Below are 23455 nucleotides of genomic sequence, written 5' to 3'. Positions count from 1 at the left end.
AAACGTCGCAGGGGAACCGCCTCTTAACCCCTTGGTTCAGAGGAGAGGAAATGCCGGTTTTCCGCGCATGCGCTGTGCATGCTGAAATCCGGCACTTCCAACGGGCCCACGCGTGAGTATCCCGTCCATACTCACGCGTTGGGACCGGAATTACTGGGCCATTATATTTAAGAGAGTCATAGGACTATCGAGAAAGAGCGGAGGAGTGAGACTAATTAGATTGCTCTTTCAAAGTGCTGGCACAGGCATGATGGTCTCCTTCTGTACTGTAAGATTCTATGAATTATTATACTTCTCAACAATAGGAATGTCAGTGCTGGGAATAGATCACTGTTACCACTTTGAGCATCCAGTAACATTATGATGCATCCTCTGGTCTGATACAGCACAAGTCAAATGCAGAGTAAAGCTTCCAGCAGTGTATCTTGGTCTGAACCTCAGAGAAGCATCCATTAATGTTCTATTGTGAATTTTTCTATTTCACCCTCTAGTCATTCTTTTCCCTTCTCAGAACAAGACTACAAACATATAATGCTAATTTACGCCGAATTATAACCCACAAGGAGCCAGGCTGAGGCAACCCAAACTAACTTTGTATAGAATCATTATGCCCACTGGAGAGAAGACTTTCATCTGATCAGTATGGATGATCCACTCATTCTGGCCTACTTATCTTCATTGACTTTGGCTGAAAATCCATATGAAGGTACATGTGACATCCTCCTCGGAAAGTTCATCAGTTCATTCTCTTAAGCGATCACCTAATCTTCTCTTTCCTTTACTTGATTCTGGACTATCTCAAACACTTTAATTTGAATAAACATTGGCAATGTAGCTTGCTGCTATAAAATGTGTGTGTATTTCTAAATACATCAGTTTTTCAGTCTCTCTTTCCATAGAGGTAATTTAGCTCAGTTCCAGGTGTGGAGCCTTACCAGATGGAAGCAGGGCTCAGAGACTCGTGCTCCCATTTATTAAGACTGCACACTGAAGCCGCAGTTTTAATATACACTAAAAATATTTGGAATTCTGGAGGCTTATAAGAATTTGCATTTATATAACACATTATGTCATCCTCAGGACATTTCATATCGATTCACATCCAATAAGTTACTTTTTAAATGTAGTTACTGTTGTAAATAGGTAAATGTGGCAGCCAATTTGTGTGTAGCAAGATCCCACAGTCAGCAAATTAGATCCTTGCGGTATTTGTTGAAGGAAGACACCGACAGGATTCCTTGTTCTTCTTTGTTATTAGTCCCTTTACGTCCGTCTGAACAGGCAGACAAGGCCTTTGTTTAGTGTCATATCCAAAAGATATGTGTTCAACAACTGGATTGGGCCTTGAGCCCACAGCTTTCTGACTCAAACAAAAAGGCTACCAACATGCCAGCATGCAGCAAGACTTGGACCTCCAACAAGAGAGAGTCGAACCACTGCCCCATGACATTCAACGGCATTACCATTGCAGAATTCCCCACCATCAAAACCCTGGGGATTACCATTGACCAGAATCTTAACTGGACCAGCCACATAAATACTGTGCTACAAGAGCAGGTCAGAGGCTGGATATTCTGTGGCAAGTCTCTCAGCTCCTGACACCCCAAAGCCTTTCCACCATCCACAAGGCACAACTCGGGAGTGTGATGGAATACTCTCCACTTGCCTGGATGAGTGCAGCTGCAACAATACTCAAGAAGCTTTTTCTGCCATGACTTACTCCTTTAATTAATCTAAAAATTAATTTTTAGATTAATTAAAGGAGTAAGTCATGGCAGGAGAGCTCAGACCCGTGTTCTGCTCCTCTTGCTCTATGTGGGAAGTCAGGGACGCTGCCAGTGTCCCTGGCGACCATGTGTGCGGGAAATGCATCCAGCTGCAGCTACTTGTAGACCGCATTGTGGCGCTCGAGCTGCGGGTGGATGAGTTTTGGAGCATGCGCGATGCTGAGAGGGTCGTGGATAGCACGTTTAGCAAGTTGTTCACGCCTCAGGGTAGGGCTGCACAGGGGGTGACCATCAGGCGGAGCAACAGAGGCAGGCAGGAAGTGCAGGGGCCCCCTGCGGCCATCCCCCTTTCAAACAGGTATACCAAGTTGGATACTGTTGAGGGGGATGACTCACCAGGGGAAGGCAACAGCAGCCAGCTTCCTGGCACCAGGGACGCTTCTGCTGCTCAGAAGGGGAGGAAAAAGAGTGGGAGAGCAATAGTGGTAGGGGATTCTATCGTAAGGGGAACAGATAGGCGTTTCTGTGGCCGCAAACGTGACTCCAGGATGGTTTGTTGCCTCCCTGGGGCCAGGGTCATGGATGTCACTGTGCGGCTACAGGGCATTCTTAAGGGGGAGGGGGAGCAGGCAGAGGTTGTGGTCCACATTGGGACCAACGACATAGGTAGGAAGGGGGATGAGGTCCTGCATCAAGAATTTAGGGAGCTAGGTAACAGATTAAAGAGCAGGACCTCAAAGGTTGTAATCTCTGGATTACTCCCAGTGCCACGTGCTAGTGAGTATAGGAATAGGAGGATAGAGCAGATGAATGCGTGGCTAAAGAGTTGGTGTAGGGGGGAGGGTTTTACTTTCCTGGATCACTGGGCCTGCTTCTGGGGAAGGTGGGACTTGTACAAGTCGGACGGGTTGCACCTGAACCAGAGCGGGACAAATATCCTTGCGGGGAGGTTTGCTAGCACTGTTGGGGGGGGTTTAAACTAACTTGGCAGGGGGATGGGATACAGAGGGGAGCTGAAATAGGGGGTGATGTGCTGCCAATTATAGAGAAAAAAACAAGTCAGCTTGGTAGACAGGGCAAATATACAAGGGCAAGGCTGGATGGCATCTATTTTAATGCAAGGAGTCTTGCAAATAAGGTGGATGAACTGAACGTGTTGATAAACACATGGGAGTATGATATTGTTGCTATCACGGAGACATGGTTGAGGGAGGGGCAAGACTGGCAGCTCAATATTCCGGGGTACAGAATCTTCAGGCGAGACAGAGGGGGAGGTAAAAGAGGAGGGGGTGTCGCAATATTAATTAAGGAGTCAATTACTGCAGTAAGGAGGGATGATATAAGAACATAAGAACATAAGAAATAGGAGCAGGAGTAGGCCAATCGGCCCCTCGAGCCTGCTCCACCATTCAATAAGATCATGGCTGATCTGATCCTAACCTCAAATCTTCTATCACTCTGCATCCACCCGAACCCATGTGATCTCCCGGGAGGCGAAAAACCAGATAAAGACCCAATGGCCAATTTGGGAGAAAAAAATCTGGGAAATTCCTCTCCGACCCATCTAGGCGATCGAAATTCTTCCAGGAGATCACTCTGTCCCTATATTTTCTACAGTACTTACCTTCTGTAAAGGCGATCTCCACCCCAGCCAGGAACAGGAATAAAACCATCTCCTGAAATCTAACAGAATTAGAACACAGTAGGAGCAGAACAAGGCTACACGGCCCCTGGGCCCGCTCCACTACCCACAGGGCCATGACCATTCCGAACCCAGACTCATGTCCAATTTCCTGCCCGCTCCCCGTAACCCTTTATTCCCTTTACTTCTAGGAAACTATCTATTTCTGTTTTAAATTTATTTAATGATGTAGCTTCCACAGCTTTCTGGGGCAGCAAATTCCACAAACCTACCACCCTCTGAGTGAAGAAGTTTCTCCTCATCTCAGTTTTGAATGAGCAGCCCCTTATTTTAAGATTATGCCCCCTAGTTCTAGTTTCACCCATCATTGGGAACATCCTCACCGCATCCACCCGATCAAGCCCCTTCACAATCTTATATGTTTCAATAAGATCGCCTCTCATTCTTCTGAACTCCAATGAGTAGAGTCCCAATCTACTCAACCTCTCCTCATATGACCACCCCCTCATCCCCGGGATTAACCGAGTGAACCTTCTTTGTACTGACTCGGAGCAAGTATGTCTTTTCTTAAGTATGGACACCAAAACTGTATGCAGTATTCCAGGTGCGGCCTCACCAATACCTTGTACAACTGCAGCAATACCTCCCTGTTTTTATATTCCAACCCCCTAGCAATAAAAGCCAACATTCCATTGGCCTTCTTAATCACTTGCTGCACCTGCATACTAACTTTTTGAGTTTCGTGCACCAGGACCCCCAGATCCCTTTGTACTACAGTACTTTCCAGTTTCTTGCCATTAAGATAATAACTTGCTCTATGATTTTTCCTGCCAAAGTGCATAACCTCACACTTTCCAGTATTGTATTCCATCTGCCAAATCTCTGCCCACTTACTTAGCCTGTCTATGTCCCTTTGCAGGTTTTTTATGTCCTCCTCACTCACTACTTTCCCTCCCATCTTTGTATCATCTGCAAACTTTGATATGTTACACTCGGTCCCCTCCTCCAAATCGTTAATATAGATTGTAAAGAGTTGGGGACCCAGCACTGACCCCTGCGGAACACCACTAGTTACTGGTTGCCAATCTGAGAACGAACCATTTATCCCAACTCTCTGCTTTCTGTTAGAGAGCCAATCCTCCACCCACGCCAGAATATTACCCCCAATCCCGTGATTTTTTATCTTGAGCAATAATCTTTTGTGTGGCACCTTGTCAAATGCCTTTTGGAAGTCTAAATACACTACGTCCACTGGTTCCCCTTTATCCACCCTGTATGTTACTTCCTCAAAAAACTCAAGCAAATTTGTTAAACATGACTTCCCCTTCATGAAACCATGCTGAGTTTGCCCTATTAAATTATGTTTATCCAAATGTCCCGTTACTGTCTCCTTAATAATGGACTCTAACATTTTACCAACCACAGATGTTAGGCTAACAGGTCTATAGTTTCCAGCCTTCTGCCTACTACCCTTTTTAAATAAGGGTGTTACATTAGCAGTTTTCCAATCTGCCGGGACCTTTGCTGAGTCCAGTGAGTTTTGGAAAATTATTACCAATGCATCCACAATCCCTACCGCTACTTCCCTCAAGACCCTGGGATGCAAGCCATCAGGTCCAGGGGATTTATCCGCCTTGAGTCCCATTATTTTACCAAGTACCACTTCCTTAGTGATTTTAATCGTATTTAGTTCCTCCCCCCCTAGAGCCCCCTGTTTGTCCAGTGTTGGGATATTCTTAGTGTCCTCTACTGTAAAGACTGATACAAAATAATTGTTCAGTGTTTTTGCCATCTCCATGTTTCCCACCATTAATTTCCCGGTCTCATCCTCTAAGGGACCAACATTTACTTTAGCCACCCTTTTTCTTTTTATATAACTATAGAAACTTTTACTGTCTGTTTTTATATTTTTTGCTAATTTACTTTCATAATCTATCTTCCCTTTCTTAATCAATCTTTTTGTTATTTTTTGCTGTCTTTTAAAGACTTCCCAATCTTCCATCCTCCCACTAGATTTGGCTACCTTATATGCCCTTGTTTTTAGTCGGATACTATCCTTAATTACTTTACTTAGCCACGGATGGCTATCTTTTCTTTTACACCCTTTTTTCCTCAGTGGAATATATTTTTTTTGGAAGTTGTAAAATAACTCCTTAAATGTACACCACTGGTCATGTACCGTCTTACCGTTTAATCTATTTTCCCAGTCCACTCTAATTAATTCCGCTCTCATACCTTCATAGTCTCCTTTATTCAAGCTTAGCACGCTTGTTTGAGATCCAACCTTCTCACCCTCTAATTGAATATGGAACTCAACCATGTTATGGTCACTCATTCCAAGGGGATCCTTTACTAGGACATTTTTAATTAATCCTGTCTCATTACACAGGACCAAATCTAAGGTTGCTTGCCCCCTGGTCGGTTCAGTTACATACTGCTCAAGAAACCCATCCCTAATACACTCAATGAACTCTTCCTCAAGGCTGCTCTGCCCAATTTGATTTGTCCAGTTAATATGATAATTAAAATCCCCCATAATTATAGCTGTTCCCTTATTACAAGCCTCAACTATTTCCTGATTAATACTCCGTCCAACAGAGTTGCAACTGTTCGGAGGCCTATAGACTACACCCACTAGTGTTTTTTTCCCCTTATTATTCCTTACCTCCACCCAAACTGTTTCACTATCCTGCTCCTTTGACCCAATATCATTTCTCTGTATTATAGTGATTCCTTCCTTTATTAACATAGCCACCCCACCTCCTCTCCCTTCCTGCCTGTCCTTCCTGATTGTTAAATAACCTGGTATGTTTAATTCCCAGTCATGGTCACCCTGCAGCCATGTTTCTGTAATGGCCACAAGATCATACCCATATGTCATTATTTGTGCCGTTAACTCATTCATTTTGTTACGAATGCTACGTGCATTCAGATAAAGAACTTTCAAATATGTTTTGTAACACTTAGTTCCTGTTTTTTCCCTTTTTAGTACTTTACTTTTTACTCCATACCTTCTGTCCCTTCCTGACACATTCTGTTTTTTAATTCCCCCACTGCTACCTAAGTCTATGACCTTCTCTGTTGTCATTTCTATTATTTGCTCTCTAGAAACCTCCCCCCCACTAATTAGTTTAAAGCCCTCTCTACAGCCCTAGTTATATGATTCGCCAGGACTCTGGTCCCAGCACTGGCCAAGTGGAGTCCGTCCCAACAGAACAGCTCCCTCCTGTCCCAGTACTGGTGCCAGTGTCCCAAGAAGCAAAACCCATTTCTCCCACACCAGTCTTTGAGCCACGCATTTAACTCTTTAATTTTATTTATCCTAGCCAAATTCGCTCGTGGCTCAGGTAATAACCCAGAGATTATTACCCTTGAGGTTCTGTTTTTTAATTTGACCCCTAGCTGCTCATACTCCTTTAACAGAACCGTCTTCCTTGTCCTATCTACGTCGTTTGTACCAACATGGACCACGACAACTGGATCCTCCCCCTCCCACTGCAAGTTTCTTTCCAGCCCAGAAGAGATGTCCTTAACCCTGGCACCAGGCAGGCAACACAGCCTTCGGGACTCCCGCTCTTGACTGCAGAGAACCCTATCTATCCCCCTAATGATACTATCCCCTACCACTACAACATTTCTTTTTACTCCCTCCACTTGAATGGCCCCCTGTACCACGGTGCTGTGGCCAGGTTGCTCATCCTCCCTGCAGTCCCCGCTCCCGCCCTCACAGGGAGTAAGAACCTCGATCCTGCTGGACAAGAACAAGGGCTGCGTCTCCTTCAACACTACATCCTGGATCCCTGTACCTTCCTCACTCGTAGTCACACCGTCCTGTCCCTGACCACGGACTACATCTGCAGTAATTAACTTCATAGGTGTGACCATCTCCTGAAACATAGAGTCCAGGAACTTCTCCCCCTCCCTGATGTGTCGCAGTGTCCGAAGCTCGGTCTCAAGCTCCATAACATGGAACTTGAGTTCCTCTAGCAGCAAACACTTGTCGCAGATGTAATCACCGTTAGCCTCAATGGGGTTCACCGGCTCCCACATCTCGCAACAGTAACACATCACCTGCTCCATTCTATATAATTAATTAAATTTCTTATTATTAGTTATGAAGACCCTGCCCGGATATATATGATAATATCACACCACTATTCAATAGGACTTACCAACTTAAAGGTATGAAAGAGAAGAGAAGGAAGAAAACCAACCAACCAGCTGATCACCAACCTCCTCCTTGAATACTGTCTGTGGAGCCTGTTTGGTTGACTCGTCTCGCTGCTCCGCCTCCGCAGTGCTGTCTAAGCCTGGGAGTGGGGAATAAAACAGAGCAAAAAACACACCCTCACCTCCCACTTATCCGAACTCTCCCACTTAGCAAAACTCCAGCAGCACTCAATGCACAAAGCACTCCGTGCACCGCACTAGCCCCTCCCCTTTTATACCTGGATTCTACTTCCTGTTTAAACTGCCCAAGAGTTTAAAAACTTACTTCAAATAATTAACTTCTTAACACACTAAAATTCACGAAATACACTTAAATGATTTTTCTCCCACTTAGCAAAACTCCAACAGCACTCAATGCAGGTTCCTCTAATGAGGCCATATGGGTGGAGCTTAAAAACAAGAAGGGGGCAAGCACTTTGCTGGGAGTGTACTATAGGCCTCCAAACAGTCAGGGGGAGATAGAGGAACAGATATGTAGGCAAATCTCAGAGAAATGTGCAAATAATAGGGTAATAATAATGGGGGATTTCAACTTCCCCAATATTAACTGGGATAGTCAGAGTGTGAAAGGCACAGAGGGTGTAGAATTCTTAAAGTGCATCCCGGAGAGCTTTTTGAGCCAGCATGTAGAAGGTCCTACAAGAGAGGAGGCGGTACTGGACCTAATTCTAGGGAATGTGGCCGGCCAAGTGGAAGAAGTGCTAGTAGGTGAGCACTTTGGTGACAGTGACCATAATATGGTGAGATTTAAGGTGGTCATGGAAAAGGACAGGGATGGGCCGGAAATAAAGGTTCTAAATTGGGGGAAGGCCGATTTTAATAGGATAAGGCAGGATCTGGCCAAAATGGACTGGGTCAGCTACTTGTAGGAAAATCCGCATCGGAGCAATGGGAGGCTTTCAGAAGGGAGATTGAGATCATACAATGGCAACATGTTCCCGTAAAGGTCAAGGGTGGTTCCAAAAACCACAGGGAACCTTGGATGTCAGGGGATATACGAGAATGGATTAGAAAAAAAGAGGGCTTTTGGCAGATACAAAAGGCTAAAGACGGAGGAAGCCCTAGAGGAGTACAAAAAGTGCAGGGGGATACTTAAAAAAGAAATTAGGAGATCAAGGAGGGGCCATGAAATAACACTGGCGAGCAAAATAAAGGAAAATCCTAAGATGTTTTATAAGTATATTAAGGGTAAGAGGATAACTAGGGAAAAAATAGGGCCCATTAAGGACAAAAGTGGCAATCTGTGTGTGGAGCCGGAAGATGTAGGAGGGGTTCTAAATGAATTTTTTGCATCTGTTTTCACTATGGAGAGGGACGATGTAGACATAGAAATAGGGCGGGGGGACTGTGATATGCTCGAACACATTAACATCGAGAGGGAGGAGGTATTGGCGGTTTTAGCAGGCCTAAAAATGGATAAATCCCCAGGCCCGGACGAAATGTATCCCAGGCTGCTGTGTGAGGCAAAGGAAGAGATTGCGGGGGCTCTAACACACATATTCAGAACCTCTCTGGCCACAGGGCATGTGCCAGAGGACTGGAGAACTGCTAATGTAGTTCCATTATTCAAGAAGGGGAGTAGGGAAAAACCGGGGAACTACAGGCCAGTGAGCCTAACATCAGTGGTGGGAAAATTATTGGAAAAAATTCTGAGGGACAAAATCAGTCTCCACTTGGAGAGGCAAGGATTAATCAGGGATAGTCAACATGACTTTGTCAAGGGAAGATCATGTCTGCCTAATTTGATTGAATTTTTTGAGGGGGTGACTAGGTGTGTAGATGAGGGCAACGCAGTGGATGTGGTATACATGGATTTCAGTAAGGCCTTCGATAAAGTCCCGCACAGGAGACTGGTCAAGAAGGTAAGAGCCCATGGAATCCAGGGTGCCTTGGCACGTTGGATAAAAAACTGGCTTAGTGGCAGAAGGCAGAGGGTGATGGTCGAAGGTTGTTTTTGTGACTGGAAGCCTGTGGCCAGTGGGGTACCACAGGGATCGGTGCTGGGTCCCTTGCTGTTTGTGGTCTATATTAATGACTTGGATATGAATGTAAAAGGTATGATCAGTAAGTTCGCGGATGATACAAAAATTGGTAGGGTGGTAAATAGCGAGGAGGGTAGTCTCAGTCTGCAGGACGATATCGATGGGTTGGTCAGATGGGCGGAACAGTGGCAAATGGAATTTAACCCGGAAAAGTGCGAGGTGATGCACTTTGGAGGGACTAACAAGGCAAGGGAATACACAATGAATGGTAAGACCCTAGGCAAGACGGAGGGTCAGAGGGATCTGGGGGTGCAAGTACACAGATCCCTGAAGGCGGCGGAACAGGTGGATAAGGTGGTAAAAAAAGGCATATGGGATACTTGCCTTCATTAGCCGAGGCATAGAATATAAGAGCAAGGAGGTTATGATGGAGCTGTATAAAACACTGGTTAGGCCACAGCTGGAATACTGTGTGCAGTTCTGGTCGCCACACTACAGGAAGGATGTGATAGCTTTGGAGAGGGTGCAGAGGAGATTCACCAGGATGCTACCAGGGCTGGAACGCTTCAGCTATGAAGAGAGACTGGGCAGATTGGGTTTGCTTTCCTTGGAGCAGAGGAGGCTGAGGGGGGACATGATTGAGGTGTACAAAATTATGAGGGGCATAGATAGGATGGACACTAAGGAGCTTTTTCCCTTAGTAGAAGGGTCAATAACTAGGGGGCATAGGTTCAAGGTAAAGGGCGGGAGGTTTAGAGGGGATTTGAGAAAGAACTTTTTCACCCAGAGGGTGGTTGGAGTCTGGAACTCACTGCCCGAAAGGGTTGTGGAGGCTGGAACCCTCACAACATTCAAGAAGCATTTGGATGAGCACTTGGGGTGCCATAGCATACAAGGCTACGGACCAAATGCTGGAATATGGGATTAGACAGGGCGTGATGGCCGGCGCGGACACGATGGGCCGAAGGGCCTCTATCCGTGCTGTATAACTCTATGACTCTAAGCTCAACACCATTTTTGACCTGCTTGATTGGTACCCCATCCAGCACCTTAAACATTCACTCCCTCCACCACCGGCATACCGTGGCTGCAGTGTGTACCATCTACAAGATGCACTGCAGCAACTCGCCAAGGCTTCTTCAACAGCACCTCCCAAACCCACAACCTCTACCACCTAGAAGGGCAAGGGCAGCAGGCGTATGGGAACACCACCACCTCCAAGTTCCCTTCCAAGTCACACACCATCCTGACTTGGAAATGTATCACCGCTGAAGACTGAAACTCCTGGCTAGCGACACCCATATCCCATGAGTGAATAAAATTTTTAAAAAAGAGCCAAGCTAATACAGAAAATGGAAGATGATCTGCTAAAAATTCCTATTAATTCTTTGTAAAACAATCTGACTTTGAAAACCATTACAAAAAACAGTTCAGTCTTTAGAAGTAAGTAGCATATGTATGAATACATGTAGTGTGTTTGTGCAGTACCTCTGCATACTTTGACATTGAGCTGGCTTCCACAGCATAGACCTTCCTAGCTCCTGCTTGAACTGCGAAGAATGAAAGGATTCCTGATCCACAACCAACATCAAGAACAACCTTGAAGCAAAAAACACACAACGATCAGAATCCATAGATTCCTGACTGTGTTAAACTTTAATTGCAGCAAAATGCCTGTGTGCAGATTAAGTTCACAGAGTGGGCTTTACACGAGTTAATGCAATGTGTAAACATGCATTTTCTGGGGGAGGCAAACTTCATTGCAGCATTAACAGCTGGACCAGAAGGGTGGAACGTAGGTCTGTGCACACAAGTCTCTGCAACCCTGACCTCTTGAACTCAGCCAATAACACTGGTAAATACCGAGTGAAAACTGGGTGTTTCTGCACAGTGAAAAAGAGAGGAGTAAATTTACGACTGAAAACCGTACAAATCCCATGACTATGGGCATCCTATAGCCAAAGCTACATTCACACAATAAATCATGTCGTGCTTCTCTCATCCTGTCATGACTAGATAAGCATGGCACAGACCAAGGTTCTCAATTCAAAATCAAACCTGGTGCCTGTGAAGACTTGAAGTATGCTGTCATCCGGTGCAACATTTTATTTAATTTACTGGCATCATTTGGTTTTAAAAGTTATGAGAGCACAAACCTTTGAAGTGTTATGTTCCCAAGGATGTGTGATGAAACTGCGTTATGTGTTTGTTCAGTTTGGATCTTGGGTGTCCAGTCCCTTTAGACGGCTTTACATGCGCGCACACATACACAAGGACAATTTGCTGGCTTCAGACCCTACTGCAGTGCAATTTTCTAAGTTAAATTAGAAGTTTCCCTCGAGGTTTGCTGTTGGTGAGAGGCTGATGATGGCAGATGGTATGACCTAGGTGGATAATTTAGAATGTTTTTATTAAAGAAATTAAAAAGTGTAGTTGGTAAGAGTAAAGTAATGTATGAGGGGACAGTTTGTCTAAGTTCTCTGGTACGGAGGGATTGTTCTGTTAACGTATTAATCTTGCTGTTCGCAAGTTTCCTGTTGGTCTAATGGGGAAGGGGGAATCTATATCCAAGCTTCTTGCTTGTCCAAGTGGGGATGCTGTTTCAGGCGTGCCAGTGGTCTAATGCAGAAGCAGAGGTTACATCCATGGAGTTGGGGGGGGGGGGGTTGGGGAAGGGTTCTATATCCAAGTTTCTTGCCTGCTTAGATGCAGGAGCTAAATCATAATTCCACTGGTCAAGATCTTTAACATTTTTTTTTTTTAGGGATTTTTCAACTATGTTTTAATGATAGAATTGCTTTCTGGAACATCTAAATTTTCGGTGGTCCAAATGCACATCTGAAACTTCAGTTAACCCGAATGCTCCAGTCTTCTGGCATTAAATATTGCCTTCAGGACTATTAAACTACCAACAAAATTCTTAGAATAAAGATTTTAAAATAAAAAGCATATTTACCTGATGAAGCAAATTTGCAGAAAAGGAACGTTTTGTCAGAGGCTGAACACTTATTTGCTGCAATTAGCTTGATTATATTTTGAGTTAAAATTTAGAATCGGAGAAAAGTGGGGATGTGGGACTAAGCACAACTGCTCTTTTCAAAGAGCCAGCACAGGCACGACGGGCCGAATGGCCTCCTTCCGTGCTGTAAGTTTCGATGAATCTTCTATGAAAACTGAGGGATTAAATGCGCACAGGTAATAATGATGAGGTTAAACCCTGCCCTGCTCTATCCCACTCCAACTCTTGAACACTCACCTTATCATTAAAATCAACATGATTCTGGAGTATTGCTCTTTGATAAGTGGCTGTCCTTATATAATCCTGCATCATGTTCTGTTGCTGTGATAAACAACCATAAAACTGAAAGAAAAAACACCACATGGTTTTAGTCAATAGCTGATGAGTCTGATTTCCTGTTTTAAAGCATTTTAACTATTTTATGGCTTGCTGCTTAGCAAGTGGTATTGCCAAACCTTTGATGCTCCACTGTTAATTCACCAAAATTTCCCCTTACTGTAGGCCAGCTCATGGTTTCAGATGTTAGGAATGGTGACCAAACTGACAGCACAGCCATAGAATAAAAAGGATCCTTTTAAAAAATGTGTGAAAACACTTGGTCTGTGCGGGAATGTGGCTGAGACATGGAGATGTCACATGTTCAGTTTCCAGGGAGTTCCTCATTTATTTTTTCTTGGTGGTGGGGTTGTTGGGGAGGGGTGGTGGTTAGGGGCTAAGTATGTTATTTTTACAAATTCCTTATTGTGGCAAGTCTTTGTGGCTGAATTGTGCACCTTTAATTTGGATTTATACCTTAAAGGGCAGCTTAAAAGGCCGTGGCTTCAGCTGTCTCAGCCCCAAGCTCTAGAATTCTCTCCCTAAACCTCTCCGCATCTCTCGCCTCCTTTAAGACACTCTTTAAAACCTCTCTCTTTGACCAAGGCTTTCCTAATATCTCCTTATAGAGTCATAGAGTTATACAGCACGGATAGAGGCCCTTCGGCCCATCGTGTCCGTGCCGGCCATCAAGCCCTGTCTAATCTAATCCCATATTCCAGCATTTGGTCCGTAGCCTTGTATGTTATGGCATTTCAAGTGCTCATCCAAATGCTTCTTCAATGTTGTGAGGGTTCCTGCCTCCACAACCCTTTCAGGCAGTGAGTTCCAGACTCCAACCACCCTCTGGGTGAAAATGTTCTCTCTCAAATCCCCTCTAAACCTCCCGCCCTTTACCTTGAATCTATGCCCCCTAGTTATTGACTCTTCTACTAAGGGAAAAAGATCCTCAGTATCCATCCTATCTATGCCCCTCATAATTTTGTACACCTCAATCATGTCCCCCCTCAGCCTCCTCTGCTCCAAGGAAAACAAACCCAATCTGCCCAGTCTTTCTTCATAGCTGAAGCGCTCCAGCCCTGGTAACATCCTGGTGAATATCCTCTGCACCCTCTCCAACGCGATCACATCCTTCCTGTAGTGTGGCGACCAGAACTGCACACAGTATTCCAGCTGTGGCCTAACCAGTGTTTTATACAGCTCCATCATAACCTCCTTGCTCTTATATTCTATGCCTCGGCTAATGAAGGCAAGTATCCCATATGCCTTTTTTACCACCTTATCCACCTGTTCCGCCGCCTTCAGGGATCTGTGTACTTGCACCCCCAGATCCCTCTGCACCTCCGTCTTGCCTAGGGTCTTACCATTCATTGTGTATTCCCTTGCCTTGTTAGTCCCCCCAAAGTGCATCACCTCGCACTTTTCCGGGTTAAATTCCATTTGCCACTGTTCCGCCCATCTGACCAACCCATCTATATCGTCCTGCAGACTGAGGCTACCCTCCTCGCTATTTACCACCCTACCAATTTTTGTATCATCCGCGAACTTACTGATCATACCTTTTACATTCATATCCAAGTCATTAATGTAGACCACAAACAGCAAGGGACCCAGCACCGATCCCTGTGGTACCCCACTGGCCACAGGCTTCCAGTCACAAAAACAACCTTCGACCATCACCCTCTGCCTTCTGCCACTAAGCCAGTTTTGTATCCAACGTGCCAAGGCACCCTGGATTCCATGGGCTCTTACCTTCTTGACCAGTCTCCTGTGCGGGGCTTTATCGAAGGCCTTACTGAAATCCATGTATACCACATCCACTGCGTTACCCTCATCCACACACCTAGTCACCCCCTCAAAAAATTCAATCAAATTAGTCAGACATGATCTTCCCTTGACAAAGCCATATTGACTATCCCTGATTAATCCTTGTCTCTCCAAGTGGAGACTAATTTTGTCCCTCAGAATTTTTTCCAATAATTTTCCTACCACTGATGTTAGGCTCACTGGCCTCTAGTTCCCCGGTTTTTCCCTACTTCCCTTCTTGAATAATGGTACTACATTAGCGGTTCTCCAGTCCTCTGGCACATCCCCTGTGGCCAGAGAGGTCCTGAATATATGTGTTAGAGCCCCCGCAATCTCTTCCTTTGCCTCACACAGCAGCCTGGGATACATTTCTTCCGGGCCTGGGGATTTATCCATTTTTAGGCCTGCTAAAACCACCAATACCTCCTCCCTCTCGAGGTTAATATGTTCGAGCATATCACAGTCCCCCGGCCCTATTTCTATGTCTACATCGTCCTCCTCCATAGTGAAAACAGATGCAAAAAATTCATTTAGAACCCCTCCTACATCTTCCGGCTCCACACACAGATTGCCACTTTTGTCCCTAATGGGCCCTATTTTTTCCCTAGTTATCCTCTTACCCTTAATATACTTATAAAACATCTTAGGATTTTCCTTTATTTTGCTCGCCAGTGTTATTTCATGGCCCCTCCTTGATCTCCTAATTTCTTTTTTAAGTATCCTCCTGCACTTTTTGTACTCCTCTAGGGCTTCCTCCGTCTTTAGCCTTTTGTATCTGCCAAAAGCCCTCCTTTTTTTCCTAATCCATTCTCGTATATCCCCTGACATCCAAGGTTCCCTGTGGTTTTTGGAACCACCCTTGACCTTTACGGGAACATGTTGCCATTGTATGATCTCAATCTCCCTTCTGAAAGCCTCCCATTGCTCCGATGCGGATTTTCCTACAAGTAGCTGATCCCAGTCCATTTTGGCCAGATCCTGCCTTATCCTATTAAAATCGGCCTTCCCCCAATTTAGAACCTTTATTTCCGGCCCATCCCTGTCCTTTTCCATGACCACCTTAAATCTCACCATATTATGGTCACTGTCACCAAAGTGCTCACCTACTAGCACTTTTTCCACTTGGCCGGCCACATTCCCTAAAATTAGGTCCAGTACTGCCCCCTCTCTTGTAGGACTTTCTACATGCTGGCTCAAAAAGCTCTCCTGGATGCACTTTAAGAATTCTACACCCTCTGAGCCTTTCACACTTTGACTATCCCAGTTAATATTGGGGAAGTTGAAATCCCCCATTATTATTACCCTATTATTTGCACATTTCTCTGAGATTTGCCTACATATCTGTTCCTCTATCTCCCCCTGACTGTTTGGAGGCCTATAGTACACTCCCAGCAAAGTGCTTGCCCCCTTTTTGTTTTTAAGCTCCACCCATATGGCCTCATTAGAGGAACCTGCTAATATATCATCCCTCCTTACTGCAGTAATTGACTCCTTAATTAATATTGCGACACCCCCTCCTCTTTTACCTCCCCCTCTGTCTCGCCTGAAGATTCTGTACCCCGGAATATTGAGCTGCCAGTCTTGCCCCTCCCTCAACCATGTCTCCGTGATAGCAACAATATCATACTCCCATGTGTTTATCAACACGTTCAGTTCATCCACCTTATTTGCAAGACTCCTTGCATTAAAATAGATGCCATCCAGCCTTGCCCTTGTATATTTGCCCTGTCTACCAAGCTGACTTGTTTTTTTCTCTATAATTGGCAGCACATCACCCCCTATTTCAGCTCCCCTCTGTATCCCATCCCCCTGCCAAGTTAGTTTAAACCCCCCCCAACAGTGCTAGCAAACCTCCCCGCAAGGATATTTGTCCCGCTCTGGTTCAGGTGCAACCCGTCCGACTTGTACAAGTCCCACCTTTCCCAGAAGCAGGCCCAGTGATCCAGGAAACTAAAACCCTCCCTCCTACACCAACTCTTTAGCCACGCATTCATCTGCACTATCCTCCTATTCCTATACTCACTAGCACGTGGCACTGAGAGTAATCCAGAGATTACAACCTTTGAGGTCCTGCCCTTTAATCTGTTACCTAGCTCCCTAAATTCTTGATGCAGGACCTCATCCCCCTTCCTACCTATGTCGTTGGTCCCAATGTGGACCAAGACCTCTGCCTGCTCACCCTCCCCCTTATGTGGCTCGGTGTCAAATTTTGTTTGATAACTCACCTGTGAAGCACCTTGGACATATGTTAAAGGCGCTATATAAATGCAAGTTGTTATTTTTAGAAATAAGTTGCAGCCGAATTGTCTAGAACTGCCAGGACTGTTTTCAACATTGCAATTCCCTCAGCAGTTGTTAAGATTCAGTCAGGAAATGTTCAGTTCCTTTGATTTTTTTTCTTCTTAATCGGCTGTTTTTATTGTGGAAATAAATTTCCACATTTTTGTAATTTGTGGGGGATTTGTACAAGTTTCCAGTTTACATTTTGGCGGGTCTGTTGTAATGGGTAAATTTGCCAATGCAGCGCCTCTGTTATATACAAACTAAACTTGTTAAGTTAAATAAAAGTGTGAATGAATTATTGTCATATACTGCTAAACGTTAGAATGCTAAAGTAGAGACTTCTTCTAGTGGCTTAGGTAAGTGTGCTGCTGTGGTATTGAACCAGACAGATTTGGAAAGTTTCAATCCTAGATATGTGTGGAGTAAGCCGATCTTGCCTGGGGTAGCTGTTGGGTTGTTAGAATTGGCCTCAGCATCCCTGACTATGGAAGGAAAATATCAGCCAGGGTTCCCATTAAGATGCAGCTACTAACAAATCCAAAACTAAACATGGGGTATAGGAAGGTAGCATATTGATATTTTCTTTGTTGACGATGAAAATGCATTGAAAATCTCAACAACTAATGACACTGTGTTGCAGAGGTAAGTAGAAAACAACCAACAACAACTTATATTTATCACAGAAATCACAGAAACCCCACAGTGCAGATAGAGGCCATTTCGGCCCATCGAGCCTGCACCGACACATATCCCACCCGATCCCAGCAACCCCACGTATTTAATCCCCCTAACACGAAGGGTCAATTTATCATAGCCAATCAACCTAACCCACACATCTTTGGACTGTGGGAGGAAACCGGAGCACCCGGAGGAAACCCACGCAAACACGGGGAGAACGTGCAAACTCCACACAGACAGTCACCCGAGGCCGGATTCGAACCCGGGTCCCTGGCGCTGTGAGGCAACAGTGCTAACCACTATGCCACCGTGTTTAATGTAGTAAAGTGTCCCAAGGCGCTGCACAGGAGTATTATAAGACAAAAGATTTGACACCGAGCCACATAAGGATAAATTAGGGCAGGTGACCAAAAGCTTGGTCAAAGAAGTAGGTTTTAAGGAGCATCTTAAAAGGAGGAAAGAGAGGTAGCGAGGCGGAGAGGTTTAGGCAAGGAATTCCAGAGCTTAGGGCCAAGACTTTCCTAATATCTCCTTATGTGGCTCGGTGTCAAATTTTGTTTGATAACTCACCTGTGAAGTGCCTTGGGACGTACATTAAAGGCGCTATATAAATGCAAGTTGTTGGGAGAGCTTAGAACCATTATTAAAAACAAAGATTTTTGGTGTCGGTTTTCCAGTTTGGTCCAAAACTGGAGAGGTGGTAACATTAGTGCGTGTGGACGTGTGACAAGGACAGCATCAGGCTTGGTTGTACTGCTCCTTCTTCACATTTAAAATGGCCATCGCCATTAATTCAATGTAAAAACAAAATGGCCACTTGGGCAAGGTAGGTCTGCTCATACGTTTAGAACTGTAATCAGCATGAGTCAAAATAGAAAACACTAGAAATGCACAGCAGGTCCATGGGCATCTGAAAGAAAAATAACAAGGTAACGTTTTAGGTGGGGACTTTTACCCAAAACATTAACTTGCCTTTCCTCTTTCACAAGCTGGCAAGACTTGCAGTGTATCTTTCATTTTTCTATTTTTTTTAATCTCAGATTTCCAGCACTCAAATGTGTCTTCTTACTTCAGTCTGGGTCACCACCTTCAGAAACAGAGGAGGGAAAATAGTGAACAAGTAGTGAAGCAGCTACAATTAAGAGAGTAATTTATGAAAACAGTATTTCACCACAAAACCTGTATAGGATAAAAGTTTAGTTTTTCTGAATTGTGTAGAATTATCTAGAGGATAACTCAGCATCTCAGGAGGCCATCGAGTGGTTAGCCAAACTAGACATCCCATTACAGGAAACTTTCGATTAACCGGCACCTAAATAACCGGAAATGTCGGTTAACCGGCAAAATTCAGGAGTAGGTTCAGGTAACTTTTATTACTTACCTTCCTCCATGTGTTGCTGTGCAAGGGTGTGGCTGCAGCTGTTGCTAAGCTACAGAGATGCTTGCAACTTGTGGCCATTGTTTTGAACCTGTTGCTAAGCAACAGGGTTTGTTGCTTTATACGGAGCTCTCAGCTCCGTATCTTTCACTATAGCTTTCTGTTATCCGGAATTTTTGATGAACCGGCACCATGTCGGTCCCGTCCGTGCCGGATAAAAAAAGTTTCCTGTATAAGCTTTTCCCGTCATACGATAGCAAAGTATTTGGAGGTGTCTGTTTTCGGCTACAAAATTCTCTCGGTAATTGTTGCAATTCAGTCAAAAAATGTTTAGGTCTTGGAGTCTGTGCCCTGTAGTTTAACCCCTTGTCAGCCCAAGAGTTGGTCAAGTCTTCTTTGCAAGGAAAGATAGGACCTCACAATTCACATTCTGCAGCAAGTAAACATCAGCTTTAACTGTTCATTCCAGCAGCCTCTCAGGATTGAAGGAAAAGGACTTTTTCAAACAGATGGTTTGACATTGCAGCCTAGGCAGGGGTGGTGTTAGGATTGTGCAACCCGTGCAATTGCACAGGGCCTTGAGCCATTAAGGTCCCGAGCGGATCCACTGATAAGTTTAAGAATTGAGGTAAATAGATCTCGACTTTATCAAGGGGCCCCAAACCTTCCGGTAAAATGGCTCCACTGTGGAGACCCAAGATTCTGCAGATGTGCAGAGCTGGCTGTGACACTTTGGTCAGTGCTCTTGCGAGGAATAGTGATGTCATGATGTTGCGTTGTGATGCCACTACAGAAAATAATAGGAAGCTTTGTGTGTGGTGACATTGTGACGCACTATCACTACTGAAATGCACTGCTGCCGCCCTAGAACCACCTTTACAAGCCCCAGCCAGTGGAAAATGGGTCTTCCTTGCTGCAGGTCTAAAACCCAACAGGTTGACGTTGATGCGGCTGCCACACTACAGGAGCCTGTGGGCTAGGAAAAATATAAATGCGGCTAATATGTGTGGCCAAGAAAGGAGGCCAACTTGGTTACTACTCATTTTATTTCTATGGATGGAAGTACCTGTCTCTTGATGACCCACTTGGCATTGGGACTCAGCATGTGGTAACATACAAGTTCAGGGTTGAGTCACAACTTATCGGTATTCTAATGTGCCCTCTGTTGTACAGTGTATTCCTACACCAACGTGTTGCACCTTAAACTGTGCACTTAGGCTGCAATTCCTGAAATGCAATGATTATTGAACAATATAGGTTCAAACTCCAGAGCAATGAACCAGAGAAAGGCCCGTGTCTAATGACAGGAAAAACAGGAAACATTGGAGCTGCACAGCAGGTCATTCAACGTCTGGAAGAAAAGGATAGGCTGGTTTTTATAGAATAGCGTCCTAGAATTTAAAACACAGAAGGAGACCATTTGGCCCATCATCTATTTGCTGCTGCTAGCTCTTTAACAGCAGCTATTCAATCTAATCCCAGTTCCCTGCCCTTTTTGTGTATCCTTTTATACACTTAACTAATTTCCTTCTAACAGCCACTTGTAAAGTATTCCATGTTCGAATAATCCTCTGTGTGAAAATTTCTTTTAAGTTCCCCCTTTGTTCTTCTGGTGATAATCCTGAGTCTATGCCCCTTTCTTATTTATTTATCAACCAGTGAAACTAATCTTTTACTATTTAAGTTTTCAATAGCTATAATCATTTGAAATCTCTTATCAGATCCCCCTTTAGCTTTTTTGTTCCAGTGAAAAAGCTCCAGATTTTTGAGTCTTCATAATTATAACCTCATTGTTGGTGTCAGTCTCATGAATCTTAATTGAATCCTTTCCATGGCTCCAATATCCTTTTTATAATGGGGCCTTTGATGGCTTTTCCTACCTGCACTCCCACTTTTAAAGCTCCACGTACCTGCTCCCCTAGATCTCCATGCTCTTCACTAAGAGCCTTACCATTTAGGGAATACTTCCTTTCACTATCTTTCTTCTCAAAATGTACTACAGGAAACTCTCTTTTAACCGGCACCTAAATATCCAGAAATCTCTCTTAACCGGCAAAATTCAGGAGTAGGTTCAGGTAAGTTAGTGGCCATGTAACCGGGGTTCCTGGATCTGTGGCCATGTAACCGGGGTTCTTGCACCTGTGGCCATGCAACAGGGACTCCTGGATCTGTGGCCGTGTAACCGGGACTCCTGCACAAGTGCTGTGTAACCAGGGCTCCTGCACCTGTGGCCGTGTACGGGGCTCTCGTACCTTGGTAAGTATATCTCTCTGCAATCCGGACTTTTTGATCAACCGGCACCACGCCGGTCCCGGATAAAAAAAGAGTTTCCTGTACTTCACACTTAACTGCCTTGATCTGCATTTGCCCATTCCACTATCATGTCTCTGTCCTTCTGAAATCTCTTACATTCTTCTTCACAGTTTGTTATGTCTCCCAGTTTATCAACAAACTTATATTGCTCATGCTGTGTCCAAATCATTTATAAATGGAAAACAAGAGAGGTCCGAGCACATATTCCAGGCACACTATTACCCACATCCAGCAAATCTAAAAAATATCCATTTATCCCAACACTCTGTTTTCTGTCTCCTAGCCTTCCCTCTTTCAATGTGACTAAATTTCCTTTAAAACTATGGGAGTGAAATTGGTCTTTGTTGATAGTGCAAAATGGGCGATAATGAATCGTAGTTTGTTTTACACTCCACCTGATTTTCTTTGCCACTGAGTTCAGTGACAACTTATCAAATGCCTCCTAAAATTCCATATTCAACGCATTCCCTTTATCTATACACTTCGATTTCTTCAAAATTCCATTCAACTAGTCAACCATGATCTGCTCTATCCAGGAGTGTTCACTAATTTTATCCCATATTATGGACTCTAGTGTTTAGTCACAATTAGAGTCATAGAGATTGAGGCAAGATTGTTATATTTTTAATTATGTTTATCTTTTTTTTGAGCAGGGTTGTAACATTTGGCACCCTCCAGTCCTTTGGCACAATTCTATTAATGATTGTTAATTCCACTGCTATCTATTTCCAAGGCTCCTTCAGTTTTCTACTGAAAGGGGTTCTGCTGAAGGGTCCACCCAAAACATTCATTTTTTTCTTTCAGATGCTGAATTAACTGTTATGCATTTCAAGCATTTTCTGTTTTTACATCAGATTTCCAGCACTTCCTTTTATCACAGGCTAGATGTTCCACCCACCGACAAGGAATGGACGATAATCTAGGCCGGGTAGCTGGCTGGTTCTTACCTGGAAATATTGTGCTGCAGATGCATCTTCTGTTCGTTGGCTGAATGCTGAACGAGCTTTATTGGAGCTTTTAAAGATCTTTAAGGAATTGTAAAAGGTAAAGAACTCTGAAAATAAGGGAATAAACATTGTTAAAATCAACTAATTACAAGCCATGCTATAGACACAGAGATTTGGCAATATTATCACAGCTACCAACTCAAAGCACTCTTTGAAACGCTCCCTCGACAACACCACCTGGTACAATGTGACTGGTGCAACAGAATCAGCATTTTCTGTGCCAGATTGACTCATGGACCAACCTTGCAGTTTATACAGTGCTACAAGAGGAAATATTGGTACAGTGAAACCTCATTATAGCTACAGTAATTACAACTTGATCCAAATGAATACCTATTAGTAAAAAAAAAATCTACTTTACTGGTCCTCACAGGTTTGTAATATGCAGTAAGCTACTTATAGTGCAGTAGTGACTTCCCTAGAATGACTAACGTCCAATATAACTGGACAAATCAGATCACTCTGGGTGTGCAAGCACTGGAAAAATGTATCTGGACTTGTGTGGAGCTGCACAGTAGATGGTCAGTGACGGAGGGAAGATAGACATTTAACAATAAAACCACCTTGGCATGTACAATCCTGTCCAGACAAATCAAAGAAACCTACATACATGCTCATGGTTGGTTGGGCAGATACTGTTTGTCTAGTTTACCTGAACTGTACTGTACTGAAGTTTAAAAATTACTACAGTCACTTAGTAATCAACAGGTTAATATAATGACATTTTAATCTCTTCCAGGGTAAAATTATTTATTAACGATAGCCAATTGAGCTCTCTGCACACCAAATATACCAGCCCACAAAATGTTCCCGTGACCCAAATCGTTTCTGTGACCCAAATCATATGACCTTATGCAAAATCAATTCATAGAATCATAGAATGGTTACAGCACGGAAGGCGGCCATTCAACCCGTCTAGCCCATGCCAGCTCTCTGCAAGAACACCTCAGCTAGTTCCATTCCCACCCTTTCCCTGTAGCCCCACAATTTTTTTTCTTTCAGATATCTTTCAAAAGTGAGTTGAAAAAGTAAGATCGAGTCTGCCTCCACCACCCTTTCAGGAAATGCATTCCAG

The 23455-nt window shown here is 44.1% G+C and overlaps 1 protein-coding gene across 2 annotated transcripts in view; it reads right to left on the bottom strand.

The window, feature by feature from the left end:
• carm1l (coactivator-associated arginine methyltransferase 1, like) overlaps window positions 1-23455 on the bottom strand; it is a 241822-nt gene that overhangs the window by 90390 nt on the left and 127977 nt on the right. For both annotated transcript variants that reach the window (XM_085984189.1, XM_085984184.1), the window contains exons 3-5: window positions 22321-22427; window positions 12838-12942; window positions 11070-11180 (exon numbers count right to left, since the gene is read on the bottom strand). In XM_085984189.1, coding sequence (XP_085840315.1) covers window positions 11070-11180; window positions 12838-12942; window positions 22321-22427 — 323 coding nt within the window. The remainder of the gene's footprint in view (window positions 1-11069; window positions 11181-12837; window positions 12943-22320; window positions 22428-23455) is intronic.

The sequence above is a fragment of the Somniosus microcephalus genome, chromosome 1, assembly GCF_052327205.1.
Source record: "Somniosus microcephalus isolate GS21.2 chromosome 1, FLI_Smic_1.0, whole genome shotgun sequence".
Taxonomy (NCBI): Eukaryota; Metazoa; Chordata; class Chondrichthyes; order Squaliformes; family Somniosidae; genus Somniosus; species Somniosus microcephalus.
This window is presented reverse-complemented; position numbering and strand designations above follow the sequence as displayed.